We start from the raw sequence: 24940 nt of genomic DNA, 5'->3' as shown, positions 1-24940 counted from the left end.
GTGACCTGAAATAAATTTCCAAGTATCTGAAATTATTTTGCCTGGTATTAATAATACATATAAGTTAGTAATGGAATAGTTCCCTATCCTCTGTAGACCTTATATAATACAGTCAAAGAGAGGAGCTGAATCTCCTGTTTTTAATCATTCCTCTCTGTTTTGTGCTCTGGAAGAATTATGAATGACTCTTATGGAGAATAATATTACCAGTCTCATATGGGTTAAATAACGCATAAGGCACTTTGTAAAATATCAAGTGATACAGAAAGTATTCAATAAATAAAAATTATTATTAAGGTTACTTCTATAAGCTTACATATAAATTTGTCTTTATAAATTTGTGCTTTAGGAGGCATTTCTAGAAGAGAATTAATAGGACACGGGGTATGGATGTTGTTGAGGCTCTTAATACATAATTTAAAATAGATTTATAGAATGTTTCAACCAACTTAACACTCCAAAAGAATGAGAGTTCCAATCTCAATATACATTTGCTCACTTTGATAATTCAATATGAAAAATAAAGGTCTATATTTTTTCATTCCTGGTGAGGATACATATTTTGAATAGACTTATTGACTAGTTGTATTTCTATTTCTATTCTATTATATTTTATATATAATATAATATAATATAATATAATATAATATAATATATTATAATAATAATATTCTATATTATGTTTTTTTACCCATTTCTCTGTTCCAATGATCGTTCTTTTTCCTGTTTATTTTTAAGTGTTCTTTAAATAGCAAGGATATTAATTAATCTTTTGTCTATGGTTTTGTATAGATGCCTTCATCTTGTTTTACTTTTTAATTTTATTTACTATGAACATGAGTCATTTTTAGTATTAAAGTTAAGCATATAAGATAGGTCATAAGAATTAGTGTTCCCATGACCTTGAGATTCCCTAAGAATTATTAATGAAATAAAAAATAAAGATTGTATATGGGCTCTTTACACTTTTGAATCCCTACCTTTAGCAGCCTGTCAAAGAGAATGATTCTGTTTAGCTGGTACTCTGTGTCCCTCTCTCTGATGATTAAAGGGAGAGTGGCAGCTGCAGACAACTCATTATTGCTGTTTGAATGAGGTAAATTAGACTGGCTATTAAAGAGAAACAAAAGCAGAAAAACTGACCAAAGTTATAAAATTAAAAAAAAACAAACCACCACATTTTTGTACTCTATTTAGGAAATAATTTTCAAAGAAAATGTGCAAGCTTCTTATCAATTTAATATAAATAGAAAAGAAAAATAATGGTAAAAGAATATATATATATATATACTCACTCATCTTCAAGTAGTGGGTAAAATGCTTCTCCACCAACATCTTTTAATCTCTGAATTTAAAGAGAAAATACTTATGATATTTAAGATCTGAGACAGAAACACTTCTTTATTTTTAAAAAACATGTAAAAGTTAGATATTTATGAAGATACCAAAAAACTATAAGACAGAATCTAAAATTCATTCCTATCATAAACATGCAACTATACCAAGCCTCTAGTGAGTTTAGCTGTGAAGAATATTCTTTGTTTTTGATTTTTTACCTTGGGAATTTCTTATAAATGTTAGACACTGATTATGACAGTTTTCCAAACACAATGCAGAATTACTAACATTAGTATAAAACTGAATAAATGGAGACATTTTTAAATCATATGAATATTATGTAAAAAAAAAAGGTACCTTTTAACACATACCCCTTAATTTAAAACTGAAGTCAGATTTATTTTTGCTTTGACATTGACACAAACTAAGACAAAAGGTGCTAATAAAAAGGATTCAAAAGAATTTCTTACATCATACTTTGAATGTGCATGATTCAAATAGCTGGTAAATCAACTGGCAAAATTCAATTTTCTTATTTTTTTTCACAAACTTATTACAATAACTGTTATTCCAAATAATAATATTGCCAGGATTATAGATATTCTTTAAAAACATAAGAAGGCAGGCAATAGTAAAGTAAAATCTTAGACACATCCTAAGTAGGGTGATTAAAATTAATGCTGTTTTGCCTGCTGCTCTGTTCTTCAGTCCAATGTCCAACTTGAGGGCAAGTACCTGTTCCTGTGGGGACTGACACAGAAGTTCAAGCTCTGTGTGTAGGCAGCATTGATCTTCCATTGATTAGAGTTATTGTGCACTCACCCATGTGAGTTATTCTCAGAATTTTTTAAAGCCAAAGAAAAATCTTTTACCCACAACTAAGAACCTGGCAAACAAGGAATTTATGCCTGGCTTTTCTCTCAGTTCTGATGTGCCATAGATTTTATCCCATTTGCCTCTAAATTTTAGGTATCTCTTTCATGGATTTTGATACTAAGTAGAAGAATAAGATTTTCCCAAATTTTGCTGCATTATTAATATGCACATTGTTTTAAAGTTTGGATTATACTGTCCTAAAAATCATAGATTTTAAGTGTCTCTTCTGCTTTTTTTGGTACCAAAAATTTGTACTTAAGAGAAAAATACAGAAAAGTCTAAGGTAAAAATTGTTATTTGGTCTCCATATTATTTTAAAAATCAGAAACATAAATAACTTTTTTTGTAACACTATTTTATTTGGAGTGAACCCTTTTCAGTATCCCTAAACTGTGAACAATGGGAAATGGAAGTATCAAAGGAAACACATCAGAGATGTGACAAAAACCTTTACATTTTTTTAATTGCCTTTATACAATCAGTGCATATTTAAGTAAAACAATTTACTATTAGGCAAACATTTTTGCATATGCTGTCTTCTTTTTTTTTTTAATTTTAATGTTTATTTATTTACTTTTGATAGAGAGAGCACAAGTGGGGAAGGACAGAGACAGAAAGAGAGACACCGAATCCGAAGCAGGCTCCAGCTCTGAGATGTCAGTGCAGAGCCTGAAGTGGGGCTCAAACTCACAAACAGAGATATCATGACCTGAGCTGAAGTCAGACAGTCAACCAACTGAGCCACCTAGGTGCCCCTATGCTGTCTTCTCTTTATCTTTCTGTGCCTTTATCTTGTCTGACTTACAGCAATTCTGCCTGGATGACTTTATCTTCTGGTGCTGTCTCCTGAGCTTTCTTAAGTTCAGCTAATGCTTGATGGTATTCTTTTAATCTTTGTCATCCTTGAGCTCTACAGTACAATGCTTTAGTATTTGATGGGTCTAGTTCAAGAGCTTCCAAGTAATTGTCAATTGTTCCCTGCCAATTTGATATCTTCAGTTTACAAGCACCAATGTTCGGCATGCAATTTAAAGCTATAGGTTGCAGCTTCGATCTATCTGCTTTCTTAGTAACAGCCATGAACGTTTCACATATCTTAAAACTTTTGTGTTTTCTTAGTGGCCATCTCCCAGTTCTGGGATTTGAAAAAAGTATTTCTAATATTTTTTTTAAGTTTTCTGTTATTAGTAAAATTTTATCTATATCTTTTAAGTCTCTATCTGCATCCTCAGGGAAATCTGGATGACTGTCACCAGAACATCTATTGGGATTATGTCCCAATCATTCCCCTCCTTCAATTCCCCACATTCTGTAGTAACACACAATTTGGCAGGTTTTTCACCTTTCACTTCTACATTTTCCAGTATCCTTGCCACACCCATTTCTTTAATTACTTGACCAAATACCACATGTTTCCTTCCAAATGAGGAGTGGGATCTGTTGTGATAAGAACTGAGAACCATTTGTATCGCAGCCCACATTTGCCATGCTCAATAAACCTTCCTGGTTAAGCTTGTAAGAGAAATTTTCATCCTCCACCTGTCCCATCAATATTTTCTCCACCTGTCCCATTTTGTTTTGAGAAGTCTCTACCCTGAATCATAAATTTCTTAATAATTCGATGGAAAGGGCATCCTTGAAATGGAGAGGTTTCCAGTGGTGAGTCCAATGCCTTTTTCTCCTCTACACAATGCACAGAAATTTTCTACAGTTTTGGGTACAACATCTGCAAACAATTCTAAGGCAATTCAACCAACTCACTGCCCTCCGATGTCCACGTCAAAGAAGACTCAGGGATTGCTGGGGGTTGGAGGGCTTAGTTTTGGGGGATGGGTGTGACATTTTGAATTGCATATACACATGGGAGAGAACTCAGAGAACCTTGTGGACACCTGGAAGCTCAACCCAAAAGTAACTTTCTCTCTCTCCCTCTCTCTCTCGTTTTGATTAATAATTACAGAAAAAAAGTATTTTAAATTTCAAAAGTAGAAATATAAGGCAATTGAGAAAGTAAAATTGAAATCTTGTATTCATTTAACTTATGTTTACATAGTTTGGGTTATATTTAAATCTTTTTAAAAACTTTTTTTAATGTTTATTTATTTTTTGAGAGAGAGACAGAGCATGAGCCAGGGAGGGGCAGAGAGCGAGGGAGACATAGAATCCGAAGCAGGCTTCAGGCTCGGAGCTGTCAGCACAGAGCCTGATGTGGGGCTTGAACTCACAAACTGTGAGATCAAGATCTGAGCTGAAGTCAGACTGAGCCATCCAGGTGCCCCTACTTTGGGTTATATTTAAATTAAAGAAACAATATATACAATGGAATATTACTCAACCATTAAAAATAATGAAATCTCGCCATTTGCAATGCCTGGATGCAGCTAAAGTGCATTATGCTTAGTGAAATAAGTCCATCAGAGAAAGACAAATACCATATGATTTCACTCATATGTAGAATTTAAGAAACAAAGCAGAAGAACATGTGGGAAGGGGAAAAAAAAGAAAGAAGCAAACCATAAAAGACTTTTAATGACAAAGAACAAACAGGGTTGGTGGAGGGAGGTGGGTGGGGAGATGGGCTAGATGGGTGATGGGCATTAAGGAAGCACTTGTGATGAGGAGCACTGGGCGTTATATGTAAGTGATGAATCATGAAATTCTACTCTTGAAACCAGTATTACAGTATATGTTAACAAACTAGAATTTAAATAAAAACCTTAAAAAAATAAACAAATTAAGAGTAAAATCAAGTCAGTTGAAAACATACATTTGGATGTAGTTTATTGTTTGTTGCTTTGTACTGTTATTTACTTAACCCACTATATACGTTCGTCTTTAAAGAGATGATAAGTTTAGTGTATCAAGTAGTAGTAATTATATATTTAAATTTTCTATTCCTTGCATCATGGAAAATAAGAGATTCTAATTCTCTCCTACTATATAATTTCTAAAATACTAAATGACAGGAAAAGCCTAAAAATGTAAGAAAAATGCAGTGATACACCCAAAGCTGGGCTTAGAGAGAAAAGTTATAAGCTATCAATAAAGTGTATTGATAATTGTGGCCTGGGGTTTTAGAGCACAATGGGACAAAGACTTGGGCAACTGATTAACAGGGAGCCAGACTAGAGGAGACCCTGCTACATTCAAGTAAAGAAAAAACTGTGGTCGTTGGGTATATCCAACTTTAGCCATCTCCAGTCATTGATGTGGGGAAGAATACCCAATTCTAACTCCCTTTAGCCATCTTGTCTCTCCTAATAGGGTAAAGAAGGAAGCTGAGAAGTGTATGCAAAGGTCATGGCCAGAGACACAGGTTCACTAAAAGGCTGAGACCTAATCATAGGATTATAGAACTCTTTCCCTTCCCTTCCCTTCTTTACTTCCATGTCAATAGAACTCCTATGTAAAAGGGAATTCCAGCTGAAAGAAAAGGCCTCAGACCCCATTTTAAAAAGTCTCTAGGGAGACCCAAAGACACCAAGTGGAACAAGAACAAGGGTAGCTGAGGAAATTTTAGATTCTGACAAAAAAGCTACACAAATAATAAACAGCTAGATAAACATGACATCTTGAGCTAATGCCTATATACCACAGTTTCTTTTACTGGAAAATTATGTCAAGGTTTCAACAAAAAATTGCAGGGCATGCTAAAATGTGAAAAAGACACTCTGAAGAAATAAAGCAAGCTTCAGAACCAGCTTCAGCTATGGCAGAGAGTTTGGAATTATCAGGCCAGAAATTTAAAATAACTATGATTAATATGCTAAGGGCTCTACAGAAAAAAGTGGACAACATGTAAGAACAGGTGGGTAATATAAGCATAGAGGTAAAAATTCTAATAAAGAATCAAAAGATGTAACCTAGGTGTTATAGAAACATCAGAAGAAGGAGAAAGAAAGAAACAGAAGAAATATTTGAAATAATAATGACAGAAGTTTTCAAAATTAAAGACATCAAATAACAAAGATCCAGGAAACTTAGAACATCAAGCAGCATAAATACCAAAAGAAAATCTACACCTAGGAATATCATATAAAGGACACCATCAAAAGGTAAAGGAAGAGCCACAGATTTGAAGATATATGCACTACATATAGCCAACAAAAACTCCATATTTGGAATATATATTTCAAAGTCCTCAAATCAATAAGAAATCACTCAGTAAAAAAATTGACAAAAGATACGAACTAGTAATGTAGTATAGAAGAGGTAAGCAGGATGCTAAGAAATATGAAGAGACTCATAAGTGCATTAAAATCAGGGAATTAAAATTAGTATTATAGAAATTTACTATTCTACACCTTTTAGAACAACAATTTTAAAAAATGTTTGTTTACTTTGAGAGAGGTGTGTGTGTGGTGGGGGAGGGTGGGACAGAGAGGGAATCCCAAGCAGGCTCTGTCTCTGTCAGTGCAGAGACCGATGTGGGGCTCAATCTCATGAACTGTGAGATCATGACCTGAGCTGAAATCAAGAGTCATATGCTTAACCAACTGAGCCACCCAGGCACGCCTAGAGAAATAATTGTTAATTTTTGATAATACCATGTGTTATCATGTATATGGAAAATGAGAAATCTTATTCAATGATGGTAAAAAGATAAACAGATACAACTACTTTTGTGAATGATCGGACAACATACATAAAGCTGATGATGCATAGATCCTATTTCCCAACAATGTCACTCCAGGGCACATACCTTGAAGAAATTCTGACATATTTTATGAGATTAGGGAGGCATTCAAGGGTTCATGTGTAAGGTTTCATTAAAAAAATATCTGAGGCAGATTTGTCAAAATACCATTCTTACATTCCTTAGCTGGCATAATGACAATGTCACAGTGGTGTCATCCAACAGTGAGCTTCTGTCTCGACCTTGCCCAAAGCTTTCACCATCTTCAAAGAGAAAACTGAAAGGAGATTAAAAAAGATCATTATCTTAATGAGCACACAAAATCTGATTTATTGTTTCTTCTGCAAAATAAAATTTATTCCAAATCATCAATCCTTCATTAAAAAAATAAATAAATTTTAGACTTAATGGGTTAATTAAAAATATGTAATTGCTGGTTGAAATTTCACCCAACAATTCTTTTTAAATATAAGTTGACTTGGTCTGAATATAGTATACAAATATAAAGCATTTTAGGAACACAAGAGTAGGATTTATCCTCTTCGTTCATGCAGATTCAATGCTAAAATTACTCTCTTGATACTATTTATATGTGCTACTGAGGAAGTTTATATGAGTGAAAAATGATAAAAGAAGAAACATCACAATAGTAAATTCTTGAGAAAAAGGATAGTGAATAATAAATACATAAATTTTTTTTAGGATTTCGGAGAATTAATTTTGAGAATTTACATATACTTAGAATTTCCATCATCTTATATTCTGGTGTTCTGCTTAATTCAATGTGTGAGAAATATAACTGACTTAAAAATCAGTTTAAGAGGGAGAAAAAGTAGAGAACCAGCGATCTATTCAAATAACCTAAAAATTTAACATGTGAAGAAAATATGACCAGCAGGCGATTTTCCTTGTTACCTACAATGAACAAATCTAGTCCTAAAATGTAAAATTAAAATTTAAAGCACTGGTGGAAACTCAGGAGATTGAGGTTCACATCTTTATGAATAAATATAAAGAGCAATGGAACAGTAACAACTTTGGTTCTTAGAGTTCTACTGTTAATTTAGCTTTCAATCTAATTTATATATGATGTCCAAGATATTATGCAGTTCTGCAGTTTTCTCAACAGTGATTTAGCACCATGCTGATTTCTAGGACAAGCAACAAAGCCATAGAGTACATTTACATTTACAAACGTAATTGAAATAAAAAAGTTACTTGTATTTATTAAGTCTCTTGAATATTACTATTCTTTTTCATAATTTTTTTAAAATATGAAATTTATTGTCAAATTGGTTTGCATACAACACCCAGTGCTCATCCCAACAGGTGCCCTCCTCAATACCCATTACCCACCCTCTCCTCCCTCCCACCACTCATCAACCCTCTGTTCTCAGTTTTTAAGAGTCTCTTATGTTTTGGCTCCCTCCCTCTCTAACATCTTTTTTTTTTTTTTTTCCTTCCCATGCCCCATGGTCTTCTGTTAAGTTTCTCAAGGTCCCCATATGAGTGAAAACATAGGGTATCTTTCTCTGTATGACTTATTTCACTTAGCATCACACTCTCCAGTTCCATCCACGTTGCTACAAAGGCCATATTTCATTCTTTCTCATTGCCACATAGTATTCCATTGTGTATATAAACCACAATTTCTTTATCTGTTCATCACTTGATGGACATTTAGGCTCTTTCCATAATTTGGCTATTGTTGAAAGTGCTGCTATAAACATTGGGGTGCAAGTGCCCCTATGCATCAGCACTCCTGTATCCCTTGGGTAAATTCTTAGCAGTGCTATTGCTGGGTCATAGAGTAGACCTATTTTTAATTTTTTGAGGAACCTCCACACTGTTTTCCAGAGTGGCTGCACCAGTTTGCATTCCCACCAACAGTGCAAGAGGGTTCCCGTTTCTCCATATCCTCTCCAGCATCAATAGCCTCCTGATTTGTTCATTTTAGCCATTCTGACTGGTGTGAGGTGGTTATCTGAGTGTGGTTTTGATTTGTATTTCCCTGATGAGGAACGATGTTGAGCATCTTTTCATGTGCCTGTTAGCCATCTGGATGTCTTCTTTAGAAAAGTGCCTATTCACGTCTTCTGCCCATTTTTTCACTGGATTATTTGTTTTTCGGGTGTAGAGTTTGGTGAGTTCTTTATAGATTTTGGATACTAGCCCTTTATCTGATAGGTCATTTGCAAATATCTTTTCCCATTCTGTCGGTTGCCTTTCAGTTTTGTTGATTGTTTCCTTTGCTGTGCAGAAGCTTTTTATCTTCATGAGGTCCCAATAGTTCATTTTTGCTTTTAATTCCCTTGCCTTTGGGGACGTGTCAAATAAGAAATTGCTGCCGCTGAGGTCAGAGGGGTTTCTTCCTGCTTTCTCCTCTAGTGCTTTGATGGTTTCCTGTCTCACACTCAGGTCCTTCATCCATTTTGAGTTTATTTTGTGAATGCTGTAAGAAAGTGGTGTAGTTTCATCCTTCAGCATGTTGCTGTCCAGTTCTCCCAGCACCATTTGTTAAAAAGACTGTCTTTTTTCCATTGGATATTCTTTCCTGTGTTGTCAAAGATTAGTTGGTCATACTTTTGTGGGTTTAATTCTGGGGTATCTATTCTATTCCGTTGGTCTATGTGTCTGTTTTTGTGCCAATACCATGCTGTCTTGATGATTACAGCCTTGTAGTAGAGGCTAAAGTCTGGGATTGTGATGCCTCCTGCTTTGGTCTTCTTCAAAATTACTTTGGCTATTCGGGGTCTTTTATGGTTCCATACAAATTGTAGGACTGCTTGTTCTAGCATCAAGAAGAATGCTGGTGCAATTTTGATTGGGATTGCATTGAATGTGTAGATAGCTTTGGTGGTATTGACATTTTAACAATATTTATTCTTCCAACCCATGAGCACAGAATGTTTTTCCATTTCTTTATATCTTCTTCAATTTCCTTCATAAGCTTTCTATAGTTTTCAGCATACAGATCTTTTACATCTTCGGTTAGGTTTATTCCTAGGTATTTTATGCTTCTTGGTGCAATTGTGAATGGGATCAGTTTCTTTATTTGTCTTTCTGTTGCTTCATTATTAGTGCATAGGAATGCAACTGATTTCTGTACATTGATTTTGTATCCTGCAACTTTGCTGAAATCATGTATCAGTTCTAGCAGACTTTTGGTGGAGTCTATCGAGTTTTCATATCATGCCATCTGCAAAAAGTGAAACCTTGACTTCATCTTTGCCAATTTTGATGCCTTTGATTTCCTTTTGTTGTCTGTTTGCTGATGCTAGCACCTCCAACACTATGTTAAACAACAGTGGTGAGAGTGGACATCCCTGTCATGTTCCTGATCTCTGGGGGAAAGCTCTGTTTTTCCCCATTGAGGATGATATTCGCTGTGGGCTTTTCATAAATGGCTTTTATGATGTTTAAGTATGTTCCTCCTATCCCAACTTTCTCGAGGGCTTTTATTAAGAAAGCATGCTGAATTTTGTCAAATGCTTTTTCTGTATCAATTGACAGGATCATATGGTTCTTTTCTTTTATTGATGGGATGTATCACATTGATTGATTTGTGAATGTTGAAGCAGCCCTGCAGCCCAGGAATGAATCCCACTTGATCATGGTGAATAATTCTTTTTATATGCTGGTGCATTCGATTTGCTAGTATCTTATTGAGAATTTTTGCATCCATATTCATCAGGATATTGGCCTGTAGTTCTCTTTTTTTACTGGGTCTCTGTCCGGTTTAGGAATCAAAGTAATTCTGGCTTCATAGAATGAGTCTGGAAGTTTTCCTTCCCTTTCTATTTTTTGGAACAGCTTGAGAAGGATAGGTATTATCTCTGCTTCAAATGTCTGGTAGAATTCCCCAGGGAAGCCATCTGGTCCTGGACTCTTATTTGTTGGAAGATTTTTGATAACTGATTCAATTTCTTTGCCAGTTATGGGTCTGTTCAAGTTTTTTATTTCTTCCTGTTTGAGTTTTGGAAGTATGTGGGTGTTTAGGAATTTGTCCATTTCTTCCAGGTTGTCCAGTTTGTTGGCATATAATTTTTCATAGTATTCCCTGATAACTGCTTGTATTTCTGAGGGACTGGTTGTAATAATTCCATTTACATTCATGATTTTATCTATTTGGGTCATCTCCCTTTTCTTTTTGAGAAGCCTGACTAGAGGTTTATCAATTTTGTTTATTTTTTCAAAAAACCAACTCTTGGTTTCATTGATCTGCTCTACTGTTTTTTAAGACTCTATATTGTTTATTTCTGCTCTGATATTTATTATTTCTCTTCTTCTGCTGGGTATGGGGTGTCTTTGCTGTTCTGCTTCTATTTCCTTTAGGTGTGCTGTTAGATTTTGTATTTGGGATTTTTCTTGTTTCTTGAGATAGGCCTGGATTGCAATGTATTTTCCTCTCAGGACTGCCTTCGCTGCATCCCAAAGTGTTTGGATTGTTGTATTTTCATTTTCATTTGTTTCCATATATTTTTTAACTTCTTCCCTAATTGCCTGGTTGACCCATTCATTCTTTAGTAGGGTGTTCTTTAACATCCATGATTTTGGAGGTTTTCCAGACTTTTTCCTGTGGTTGATTTCACGCTTCATAGCCTTGTGGTCTGAAAGTATGCATGGTATGATCTCAATTCTTGTATACTTATGAAGGGCTGTTTTGTGACCCAGTATGTGATCTATCTTGGAGAATGTTCATGTGCACTTGATAAGAAAGTATATTCTGTTGCTTTGGGATGCAGAGTTCTAACCATATCTGTCAAGTCCATCTGATCCAATGTATCATTCAGGGCCCTTGTTTCTTTATTGACCGCGTGTCTAGATGATCTATCCATTTCTGTAAGTGGGGTGTTAAAGTCCCCTGCAATTACCACATTCTTATCAATAAGGTTGCTAATGTTTGTGAGTAATTGTTTTATATATTTGGGGGCTCCCGTATTTGGCGCATAGACATTTATAATTGTTAGTTCTTCTTGATGGATAGACCCTGTAATTATTATATAATGCCCTTCTTCATCTCTTGTTACAGCCTTTAAAGTCTGGTTTGTCTGATATAGGTATGGCTATTCCAGCTTTCTTTTGACTTCCAGTAGCGTGATAGATAGTTCTCCATCCCCTCACTTTCAATCCTAAGGTGTCCTCAGGTCTAAAATGAGTCTCTTGTAGACAGCAAACAGATGGGTCTTGTTTTTTTATCCATTCTGATACCCTATGTCTTTTGGTTGGTGCATTTAGTCCATTTACATTCAGTGTTATTATAGAAAGATATGGGTTTAGAGTCATTGTGATGTCCGTAGGTTTCATGCTTGTAGCGATGTCTCTGGTGCTTTGTCTCACAGGATCCCCCTGAGGATCTCTTGTAGGGCTGGTTTAGTGGTGACGAATTCCTTCAGTTTTTGTTTGTTTGGGAAGACCTTTAGCTCTTCTTCTATTCTAAATGACAGACTTGCTGGATAAAGGATTCTTGGCTGCATATTTTTCTGTTCATCACATTGAAGATTTCCTGCCATTCCTTTCTGGCCTGCCAAGTTTCAGTAGATAGGTCTGTCACTAGTTTTATCGGTCTCCCTTTATACGTTAGAGCGTGTTTATCCCTAGCTGCTTTCAGAATTTCCTCTTTATCCTTGTATCTTGCCAGTTTCACTACGATATGCCATGCAGAAGATGGATTCAAGTTACATCTGAAGGGAGTTCTCTGTGCCTCTTGGATTTCAATGCCTTTTTCCTTCCCCAGATCAGGGAAGTTCTCAGCTATTATTTCTTCAAGTACACCTTCAGCCCCTTTCTCTCTCTCTTCCTCTTTTGGAATTCCTATTACACGGATATTGTTCCATTTCATTGCATCACTTAGTTCTCTAATTCTCCCCTCAAACTCCTGGATTTTTTAAATCTTTTTCTCAGCTTCCTCTTTTTCCATAATTTTATCTTCTAATTCACCTATTCTCTCCTCTGCCTCTTCAATCTGAGCTGTGGTTGCCTCCATTTTTATTTTGCACCTCACTTATAGCATTTTTTTTTTTTTAGCTCTCATGACTATTTCTTAGTCCTTGATCTCTGTAGCAATAGATTCTTTGCTGTCCTCTATACTTTTCTCAAGCCCAGCTATTAATTTTATGACTAATGACTATTATTGTAAATTCATGTTCTGTTATATTGCTTAAATCGTTTTTGATCAATTCGTTAGATGTCTCTACTTCCTGGAGTTTTTTTGAGGAGAATTCTTCCATTTTGTCATTTTGGATAGTCCCTGGGGTGGCACAGAACTGCAGGGCACTTCCCCTGTGCTGTCTGGAGTAACTTGTGTTGGTGGGTGGGGCCACAGTCCGACCTGATGTCTGTCCCCAGCCCACCGCTGTGGCCACAGTCAGACTGGTGTGTACCTTATCTTCCCCTCTCCCAGGGGCAGGACTCACTGTGGAGTGGTATGGCCCCTGTCTGAACTACTTGCACACTGCCAGGCTTGTGGTGCTGCTTTGATGGGATCTGGCCTATTAGCCAGGGTGGATCGACAAGGTGCACAGGGGCGGGAGGGGCAGGCTTAGGTCACTTTGCCCACGGTGGTCCCCTGTAGGAGGGGCCCTGAAGCACCGGGACGGAGGCAGGCTGACCCGTTGGATCCACAGGAGCCCAGTGTTGGGTGTTTGTGTGGTGCAAGCACGTTCGGTGACGGTAACTGGTTCCCTCTGGGGTTTTGGCTGGGGTTTGGGAGAGGGAGATGGCGCTTCCCAGCGCCTTTGTTCCCTGCCAAACTGAGCTCTGTCTTCTGGGGCTCAACACCTCTCCCTCCCGCTCTCTGAGCAAGACTGCTGACTTATAATATTCCAGATGTTAAGACCCTCTGGCTGTCAGAACTCACCCAGTCCGGCCCCTCTGCTTTTGCAAGCCAGACTCGGGGTTCCATCTTGCCCGGTGGGCTGCCCCTCCACCGCCCCGGCTCCCTCCCGCCAGTCCGTGTAGCATGCACCACCTCTCCGCCCTTCCTACCCTCTTCCGTGGGCCTCTTGTCTATGCTTGGCTCCTGAGAGTCCATTCTACTAGTCTTCCAGTGGTTTTCTGGGTTATTTAGGCAGATGTAGGTGGAATCTAAGCCTTGAATATTACTATTCTTTCTGATGTCTACATTTTTCATTTATTGAACATCAATTATTGCAAGATATTCTATGATAATAGGGTTATGTCAAATAGATCATAGGGCAAATTATTTTTTTAAAAAATAGTACTTATTAAAAATAATAAAATATTAATGGGAATTCTTCAATTAGAAGCTCCAGTCAAGAAAACAAGGTACTGACTTCCAATTGCTTTCATAATTACTTAGCTGGAATGTCTACCAAAAAAAAATCCCAAATTAAAAAAAAAAAATTTTAGTATAAATTTTTTTCATTTCCAAGAGAAGCTTTCTTTCCTTACTTGGGAAGTGTGCAGATAGGTGGTTTGGATCGAATGATTTCCTTGTTGACAAGCTCCTTCTCCAAGTCACCTCCAGCTAAACACCAAAGGTAATATACTTCTTCAATAGATCTTTCTGCCAGGTAATCACTGTTTACATCTATTAATGGAAAATAGAAAAGAATCATAGCTCTCACACTTTCTGTTTTTATTAAAAGACAATAGGCAATAATAGCTGACATTCTCAACAAATACTAATTGAAGAACACAGTATGAGTCACTTTAGAAGATTCATACTATACAATGCACAAAGGATGAAATGAGGATATACACATTGAATGTACATTCAGTTACTCTGAGAAGAAGAGTGGAATTTTTACCTTCTATATCAGAGATATATGGGATATATATTCCATACATGTATCAGATATATCGGGTTCTGTGGGAAAGGGATACAGGCCAAAAAAGGCAACTTGTGTGGGTAACTAACACAAACTATCCCATCCTTCGTATCTTGAGGCAATAGCTGCCTCTTCTGAAGAGCTTTTCTTGATGTCTCAAGCAGGATATGATTCCACTGTACTATGTTCATACTGACCCTTATTAATAATAGTAAATAAATGTTTATCTGCCTCTCCATTTGGTATGAATGTTATATGGGGGTGGGGTGCCTAAGTGGCTCAGTCAGTTAAGTGTCCGACCTCAGCTCAGGTCATGATCTCATGGTTCATGAATTTGAGCCCTGCATTGGGCTCTCTGCTGTCAACATGGAGCCTGCTTCAGATCCTCTGTCCCCCTCTTTCTCTGCCCCTGCTCCACTCATTTTCTCTCTCTCTGAAAATAAATAAATAAACTTAAAAAAATGCTACGTGAATAGCAGTTATATAACTATAATATACACATATATAATTATATATATATTTGATAAACATAAAACTGAAAATATAGTAAGGATACTTCCTTTAAAAATAAGGCTTATATTATTTTCTGTCTTATCTATCATTACCTTTACACAGCTGGCTGATATCCTCAGGCAGAGTTAAATCAGCACATCTTAGAGAAGATGAAAACAGACTGGCAGGTTTGGTAAAGGGAGTATATAAAGGTGACACTTCACTGAATACCTTGTCCTGCATTAATTCATCTGCAGTTGGCCTTGAGAAAAATTTAAAACACAGAGTATGAATGAAGTCATTAAAAATCTGCTAGAATAATGGCACACATTCAAGAGGATGTTTTAAAAAGTTAAAGGAATAGTTAAAAGTCTTAAATACATCATAAGTAAAGAAAATAATAATAAAACTCTCCTTAGCAGAATCTTGATGTATACTTTTATATAAAAAGTGACTATAAGTAAATGCTGAATTTTCCCCCATATTGTGCTTTTTGTACCTTATGATCTATCAAAGATTATATATAAGCTTCTCCATTTTTTAACTTTTATCTTGACTATTATGTGCTTCCTTTACTGAATATCTTAATTAAAATTCTAAACTAATAATCATCTAAACTAATAATTTTTCTCCTTTATTAATGTACATTAGAGCCATAGCTAATAGTTATGATACTAATATCAATTTTGTATTCCTATATGTATGCAAATATTCTTATTTAATCCATTAGTATAATAACTAATAAAAAACCACAACTACTTGTACATCAGGGCATTTGGGTGGCTCAGTCGGTTGAATGTTCGACTCTTGATTTTGGCTCAGGTCATGATTTCACACTCATGAGATCGACTCCTGCATCAGGCTCTGTGCTGGGTGTGGAGCCTGCCTAAGATTTGTTCTACCTCTCTCCCTCTCTCTCTCTCCCTCCCCATTCTCTCTCTCTTAAAAAAAAAAAAAAAGAAAAGAAAAGAAAAGAAAAGAAAAGAAAAGAAAAGAAAAAGAAAGAAAAAACCCACAACTATTTATATATTCAAGATCTCAGTATAATCTCAAAGTCTTAATAATAATATCAACCTCTTGGAAGGGTGGAAGGTGAGACACTTCTTCAAAAGATCTATCACATTTTCAGGAAGGTCCTGGTAAATAAAAAGAGAAAAGAATTATTTAAAATGACCCATTTAAAAAATACATTTTACTCAAATGTTTACTATTCTAGAGCACTTTGAGTTTTTCTAAAGATTCTTTATTTGGACTTTATACTAATTTACATTAGATTGTCACTCTATAAAAAAGCAAATTATCTGAAAAGAAATACATATAGCTTTAACATAGTTTGCTGTTAGATCCCAAGTATACAGAATACATCAATTTTCAATAACAGATTAATGCCAAACCTTTATAATGTCCAGACAACCATGTTCTTCAGCCAGAACTATTATAGTGTCATCTACGCAATCTATAACACAAAAAAATTGTATGAATTAATGCTGTTTTTCTTATCTATCAGATTAAATGGGAACTGAACTCTGATATTTTTTTTAAAAATGTGTTATGCAGCTTTGGAACTTGGAATATTAAGAGGCTTGTGACTTTGTCCTTACATGTTTCCTTACAGGTTTTGATAAAAATACTTTAAACACTAAATATTAACTGAATTACAGATACTGAAAGATAGTAGCTTAAAAAGTGAAATAAAGCAGTGATTCAAAATGAAGATTCTCATGTTCTCTCTCTCTTGCTCTCTTCTTCCTGTACATGTAATATATACATACACACACACACACACACACACACACACACACACACACTACTCTTTTGTATATATACAATTTGGAGAATGTACACACATCTCTAAGGATTTATAGTACAAATTTTTACAATCCCTATCAAAATACCTACAGCATTTTTCACAGAACTAGAACAAATAATCCTAAAATCTGTATGGAGCTACAAAAGACCCTCAATAGTCAAAACAATCTGAAAAAAGAAGAACAAACCTAGGGGGTGTCATAATCCTAGATTTCAAGATTTCATTTTTTTTTTGTAGTAACAAAGCTGTAGTAATCAAAACAATATGATACTGGCACAAAAGCAGACACATATCAGTGAAAAAGAATAGGGAGCCCAGAAATAAACTCATGCTTACATGGCCCATTAGTCTTTGACAAAGGAGGCAAGAATATGAAATGGGAAAAAATGTTGGGAAAACTGAACAGCTAAATGCAAAAGAATGAAACGGGACCACTTTCTCACACCATATAGAAAAATAAACTAAAACCAGATTAATGACCTAAATGTGAGACCTGAAACCATAAAAATTATAGAAGAGAAGATAGGCAGGAATTTCTGTGACATCGGCTGAAGCACATCTTTCTAGATATGTCTCCTGAGGCAAGGGAAACAAAGCCAAAATAAACTATTGGGACACTACATTAAAATAAAAAGCTCTGCACAGTGAAGGAAGTAATTAACAAAAATAAAAGACAATCTATTGAATGGGTGAAGATATTTGCAAATGATCTATCTGATAAAGGGTTAGTATCCAAAACATATAAAGAACTTGCACAAATCTTGGATCACTATATTGTACACCTGAAACTAATATACCCTGTATGTTAACTATCCTGGAATTTAAGTAAAATAAAATAATTAAAAAAAGAACTTATACAATTCAACACCAAAAAAAAAAAAATCCAATTAGAAAACTGGGGAGAAGACATGAACAGACATTTCTTCAAGAAGACATACAGATGGCCAATGGAGACACAAGAAAAATGCTCAATATCACTGTTATCAGGGAAATACAAAGCAAAACCACAATGAGGTATTACTGCATACCAGTCAGAATGGCTAAAATCAAAATCAGAAGAAACAACAAGTGTTGGCAAAGATGTGGAAAAAAGGAACTCTTGTGCACTGTTGGTGCAATGCAAACTGGTACAGCCACTGTGGACAACAGCATGAAGGTTTCTCAGAAAATTAAAAATAAAAGTACCATATGATTTAGTAATCCCAGTATTGGGTATTTACCCAAAGAATATGAAAACACTAATTCAAAAAAATATATGCATCCCTATCTTATTGCGGTATTATTTATAAGAGCCAGATTATGGATGCAGCCCAAGTGTCCATCAATAAATGAATGGATAACAAAGATGTGGTGTATATATACACAATGTAATATTAGCCATAAAAAAGAATGGAATCTTGCCATTTGCCACAATGTGGATGGATCTAGAGAATACAATGCTATGTGAAACAAGTCAGAGAAAGACAAATACCATGATTTCACTCATATGTAGAATTTAAGAAACCAGACAAATGAAGAAAAAAAAGAGACAAGTAAAACAAAACAAAACAGACTCTTAGTATAGAGAACAGACTGATGGTTCCCAGAGGGGAATTAATGCTGCTTTTCTTATCTATCAGATTAACTGGGAACTGAACTCTGATAATTACCAGAGGGGAGGTAGGTGGGAGGATAGATGAAAACAGAGGAAAAGGATTAAGAGTATATTTATCATGATGAGCACTGAGTAATATACAGAATTGCTTAATCACTATATTGTATACCTGAAACAGTTTAACACTGTATGTTAACTACACTGGACTTAAAAAAAAAAAAAAAAATAATAGAGTTCAGGGCACCTGAGTGGCTCAGTCAGTTAAGTGCCCGGCTCTTGATTTCACTCAGGTCATGATCTCACAGTTCAGTTTGTAGGATCCAGCCCTGCATCAGACTCCATGCTGTCAGGGTGGAGTCTGCTTGGGATTCTCTCTCTTCCTCTCTCTCTGCCCCTCCCCCATTTGCATGTGTGCTCCCGCTCTCTCTCAAAATACAAATAAACATTAAATATATATATTAAAAAATAATAAAGTATAAGTTTAGTGTGTAGACCATATTAAGAAATCTCTAAGACTCTTTAATAGTCTTATTATCAATTGTTTAAATTAAATGTTGTAAATATGGTAAAATTTAATGCAGTTATATTTATAATTCATTATTATTCAATATTTATTAACACTTTTCTATATATATATTCTTACTTACAAACCCTATTAACCTGGACAGCAATCTGTCACTCTTTCATATAAAGTGCTCTATCACTATTTTTCTCTCCTTTATTACCACACATGCTTAATTTATTCCAGTCTAAAATAGATTACATAAATTTTTGTAAACTTGAATTAAAACATTAGGATCTAATATACATGTAAAATAAATGAGCTTGTTAAAAGAAAAAATAAACATTCTTCCCAGTCATTATTCACACATGATTCATCAAACAGAAAGCTCAAAATTTAAGATATATTATCAGAAGGTAAACTGCTACAGAGAAGTATAACTTTATATTCTCATTTTTTGATTTCACAACTTAGTTTACTTGGCTAGATCACGAAGATAAGATAATATCTATCTACATTATAATTCCATAATGAATAAGGAAAACACTAAAATATTTCAGAAAGCACTTCTTAAGTTTGTACTGTTAATGCTTACCACTGATCATTAGAAAATTTAAAAAGTCAGGATATTTCAGTGTATTCACTATTTTAGAACACATTATTGTGTATGCTTACTAAAAGTCACAAAAGATAATATTTATATTTGAAAAATAATCCATTGTGAGACACTTACCTAATGTAAGCAAAAATTTTAGTCTTTCAGAAATATCCAAGCTTTGAAATAATTTTCTTCCCTAAATAAAATAGGAAAAGAAATTTGAAGAAATTTGTGTTAACATTTACATCATTCTTCAGGAAGGTATTTTTTTTTTTCCCCAGAGCTGAAAATGATTTTCTCAGGTACCTCTTTTTCTCTTCAGAGGTTTTGACTTTTAGATTTTAGAGTTAGCTCCATTAAAGAAGAATCATTGGTTTAACATTTAAACATTTCACATATCTAAGGATCAATTACATTCTTATTTGGTCTCAAGCATTCCTCATTTTAGAGACCTACATATACCTGGTTGTCTAGAGAGATTCCAGGACACAGGGAGTCTTATTTGATTCCAAATGGCCCCTTGGAAAGAGTCATATTATCCTTACATTTGAGACCAAAATGGCCCCTTAGAAAGAGTCATATTATCCTTACATTTACCTAACTAATTCTTACTTATATATCATATGAAATCCAGGTAATCTGTTGTCTCCATTAAGAAACATTCCATGATATTCCTTCCTCCCACAATGAATTAGACAACCATCCTTTGTGCTCCCATAGCACCTGGTACATTTATTTTAAGACACATACATTGTATTTTAGTTGTTTTCTTATTAGTCAGCTTCTGGGCGGGGGGGCGGGGGGGGGTAGGGGAGGTTGGGGGTTGCTGCTTGACATGTCTGAAATCACTTAAAACTTCAACAATTATGTGTTGAGCATTCGTGTGCCAAATTGGACTTTCAACCACAAGTTATATAACTTGGGCAAATTACTCAACCACTTTAAGTTTTACTTTTCTCATTTATAAAACTGGAATATTAACTGTATATGATACACAGGTTGCAATGAGGATTATACAATGTATGAAAAAGTGCTTGGCATTTATTGCACACAGAAATGCCTTCATAAATGTTGGTAATTATGTTTCCTTTATCATAAACAAATTAAACTTATAGGATTCTTTAAGTAGACTTAGAGGGAAAGGCTTACAGGGTGCCTGGGTAGCTCAGTTGGTTGAACATCCGACTACTGATTTCAGCTCAGGTCATGATCTCACAGTCATGAGATTGAACCCCACATTGGGCTCAGCGCTGAGTGAGGAGCCTGCTTGGGATTCTCTCTCTCCTCTCTCTCTGCCCTTTCCCTGCTTGTGCACTCTCTCTCTCTCTCTCTCTCTCTCTCTCTCAAAATAAACAACTAAACATTTTAAAAAAGGAAGAAAAGGCTTAAGAATATACCTTGGTCTTTACGTGGAGAAAAAAAAAAACTTCTTTTTTAAGAAAGAGAGAGCAAAAACTTTCTTAAACATTTATGAAATTAGAACTACAGGTGGAGAGATCATTGAAAGAAAAAGTTGCCATTCCTGTCTCAATTTCTTACACTACTATCTTATTAATCTTCTAGATATGCAGGTTTGACTTTATCAATATCTTATTTAAAAACTTTAAATGGTCCTCCATACCATATATAACTAAATATGAACTTCTCAATTCAGCAATCAAAGTCTTCTAGGATATGGCTCCAATATATCTTTTCAATCTAAGTGCTTACTATTTATCTATGTATGATGAACACACACACACACACACACACACACGCACGCACACACACGAAGCAATTCAATTTGATTACTTGCAATACAGTGAGCACACTCTGCCTGTTCAGGCATACAGACTTTGACTCATGTTATTTCCCTACCAGTAGTTTTTTTTCTTCATGGCTATCAAATTTTTGTATATATCCTTTATTTCATTCCCACTCCTGAATGTTAATTTTGTGAATTAAAGAATTCAAAATTCAAATTACTTCTCTCAGCACTTTGATGGCATTATGCCACTGCTTTCTTACTTCCAAGCTACTAAGAAGTTTAATGCCAATCTCATTCTTGGTAGGTAGTATGTCTTTTCTCTCCGACACATTTGAAGATTTTCTCATTAACAGTGATAAAGACTTCAGAGCTTAGTGAAGGAAGCTTGGTGTGTTAGTTAAGAGTACAGCTTTGCATATAGTTGATGGGTACAAATTTGCTCAAGTGCTTACTATTGTGTAACTAGGACAGGTTGCTTAATTTCTTTGTACCTCAATTTCCTGATCTGTAAACTAAAGATAATAATTAAATTTTATAAGACTGGTGTGAGTATTGACTAAAATAATAGATGTAAAGAGATTAGAAAAGTACCTGATTTTGAAAAGTTCTCCATAAATGTTACTTATTATTTCATTATTGGTTATTCTAAAAGTAGAGTATATGATTTCAAGGTATTTGTTGTTGTTTTTTTTGTTGTTGTATGTTGTGATTTTTTTTCCCTGCAAGGTAATTAGTGGGTTCTTTGAAACCAAGGGCCTTAGTCTTGGTTTCTTATTAGAACATCTGGATCTATCTTCCCTGTCTTTTAAAATTTCTACTGGGCGCCTGGGTGGCTCAGTCGATTAAGTGGCCGACTTCGGCTCAGGTCATGATCTCACGGTCCATGGGTTTGAGCCCCGTGTCGGGCTCTGTGCTGACAGCTCAGAGACTGGGGCCTGTTTCAGATTCTGTGTCTCCGTCTCTCTGACCCTCCCCCGTTTATGCTCTGTCTCTGTCTCAAAAATAAATAAACATTAAAAAAAAAATTAAATTTCTTTCATATTTTCAACTTCCTTATTTCTTTGTGACATATTCTGGGAGAATTACTCAGCTTCATCTTCTATGTTCAGTGTGTCTAGTTTCTTATGATCCATCTCTTTAGTTCTTTATTTCAATAGTTACATTTTTTTTCCTTAAAACCCTTAACTGGTTCTTGTTCTTTTCAGCAAATGTTCTTGACTCAGAGTTTCTATAATTGTTTCACAAATGGCATTGTTTTCTTTATCTCCTAAAAAACGTGTACATTTATTTTAAAGTCCTTTCAATGGTGTAAATTCTTCTTGTTGTTTCTTTTTTATTGTAGATGTATGTATTTATTGCATGTATCATATTGTAGATGTATTGTTTTAGGTGTTTGGTATTTCTTAGAAATGTTCTCACCTCTTAATACAAATTTTCCTATACATCTTTTGGACTATGGAAACTTCTGGGTGGCACAGTGGCTGTATTGCCTTTCTGGTGATATGGTAAAAGCTTCCTAGCAAAACGGCTTTGGTATAGCCTCTCATCTATTTCCTAGGATTTTTAGCATACCAAAAGTTCCATTTTTAGTTGTTAGTATGCTATTAATTTATATCTTAATATTTTATATCAATTCTAAAGTTTTGATGAAGTAGGAAGATTTAAGCTTATATTCAGTATGCCATTCTAAAACTAGACTGTGTAAACTTTAAGTATCACTTAAAATGTCATGAAGTCCCTATTATGAAATGAATATTTCCTTTCTTGGAATTCACATAGCTTTTCTGAGTTTATCTTCTAAGTTTATGGATTTGAATTAAATTATAAGCTTCTTGACAATGTGTCTTAAACACAGTTTATCTCTTGCTGCATTTGTCATGATGCTGTACACACAGTACATACTCATCTACATTTGTTGAACTGAATTACTCATAGGACATATCTGATCATTAATACAGAGTTTAGATATAGGTTACATAATAAAAAGGAAAAGTTGTACATTTCAAATTTACACTTCCATATACTTCACATTCACATTTCAGTAAGATTTTTCATTTAGGCTATGACTTTTTAAAAAGTTTTTTAATGTTTATTTATTTTTGAGAGAGAGAGACAGAGTGTGAGTGGGTAAGGGGCAGAGAGAGGGAGACACAGAATCCAAAGCAGGCTCCAGGCTCTGAGCTGTCAGCACAGAGCCTGATGTGGGGCTCAAACTCATGAACCATGAGATCATGACCTGAGCCGAAGTCGGATGCTTAACCAACTGAGCCACCCAGGTGCCCCTAGGCTATGATTTTAAACAACAATGAGATTTATCATTATTTCATACCAATGAAAAGTAAAATGGTCTAGACAGAGAATAGCAAAGAATCAGAAATCTGGTATTTTCCCTTAGAAAAAGCTGTGCCAACAGGTAAACTACCATGTTATTATGAATATTATGATTTTAATCATAAAATATTTTTCTTAATCATAAAATATTATAATATCATAATAAAAGATAACATCCAGGGACCATTTGCTATATAACATACTATACTAAGTACTTTATATATATATATATATATATTATTTCATTTTTCCAACAATTATACAGTATAGATGAAAAATTTCTGCTTCTAAAGATCTCGTTGTCCAAGTAAAGTAGGCACATGTGACACATGTCATAATAGAAGAGCAAAGAAGATAAGGACCTAATGCTGGCAGTTATTTGGAACTAGGATTGACAGATTGTTAGTTGTTCCTCCAAAATTATTTTCATCTTGGCCATGACAGGCTGTTTTTTGTCCCTCTAAATTCATTCTCATCTTCTTCCTCAATATTTATGTGTCCAGCTAAAGACTACATTTCTTAGTCTCCCTTGTACCTATAACGTAGCCACTTAAGTAAACTGTCACCAATGAAAAGTAGAGTTGATATCTGCACTTTTAGATCATTGTTTTTAAAAATTATTTTTCATGTTTATTTATTTATTTTGAGAGAAAGCACATGAGGAGGAGGGGGCAGAGAGAGGGGAAGAGGGAGAATCCCAAGCAGGCTCAGCACTGTCAGTGCGGAGCCCAATGCAGGGCTTGATTTCATGAACCATGAGATCAAGACCTGAGCCAAAATCAAAAGCTGGATTCTCAATTGACTGAGACACCCAGGTACCCAGATCATCTTCTTAAAGACAGTACCATGAACTCACTCCTCTCCTTCCCTATGGCTAAACATGGTGATAAAGAAATCGGCTTTGGAAACCAGACATTTGAGATTGACAGAGCCAAATTCTGGATTTCTGCATGATGTGGAGTGTTACAAGAGGCAGAAAAACACCTATGTTCTCTAAGCTACTATATTTTTAAGTTCTTTCTTTTTAATATCAGCTTAGTCTTTGCCCTAATAAATAAAGAGGGTATCTAGGAAAGGTCTCATAAAACATTAAGTCCACTACAAAGTGAGTCTTCTAGAAAATATAAGAGAACAGGAGACAAGAAGGTATTTAGGGAAGAAAGAATACCACAGAATGGAGAGAGAGCATGCAAAGAGTATAAGCAGCTTTAGAGTAAACATTT

General features: G+C 35.1%; 1 protein-coding gene and 1 pseudogene across 4 annotated transcripts in view; both read right to left on the bottom strand.

The window, feature by feature from the left end:
• Nucleotides 1–24940, bottom strand: part of TBCK (TBC1 domain containing kinase) — a 224137-nt gene that overhangs the window by 124060 nt on the left and 75137 nt on the right. For all 4 annotated transcript variants that reach the window (XM_058721731.1, XM_058721729.1, XM_058721732.1 and 1 more), the window contains 8 exons: nucleotides 19775–19835; nucleotides 16530–16591; nucleotides 16210–16271; nucleotides 15249–15397; nucleotides 14264–14402; nucleotides 7028–7127; nucleotides 1296–1345; nucleotides 981–1110 (listed from right to left, as the gene is read on the bottom strand). In XM_058721731.1, coding sequence (XP_058577714.1) covers nucleotides 981–1110; nucleotides 1296–1345; nucleotides 7028–7127; nucleotides 14264–14402; nucleotides 15249–15397; nucleotides 16210–16271; nucleotides 16530–16591; nucleotides 19775–19835 — 753 coding nt within the window. The remainder of the gene's footprint in view (nucleotides 1–980; nucleotides 1111–1295; nucleotides 1346–7027; nucleotides 7128–14263; nucleotides 14403–15248; nucleotides 15398–16209; nucleotides 16272–16529; nucleotides 16592–19774; nucleotides 19836–24940) is intronic.
• Nucleotides 1359–7021, bottom strand: LOC131507229 (peptidyl-prolyl cis-trans isomerase D-like; annotated as a pseudogene).

The sequence above is a fragment of the Neofelis nebulosa genome, chromosome 3 (genome assembly GCF_028018385.1).
Source record: "Neofelis nebulosa isolate mNeoNeb1 chromosome 3, mNeoNeb1.pri, whole genome shotgun sequence".
Taxonomy (NCBI): domain Eukaryota; kingdom Metazoa; phylum Chordata; class Mammalia; order Carnivora; family Felidae; genus Neofelis; species Neofelis nebulosa.
This window is presented reverse-complemented; position numbering and strand designations above follow the sequence as displayed.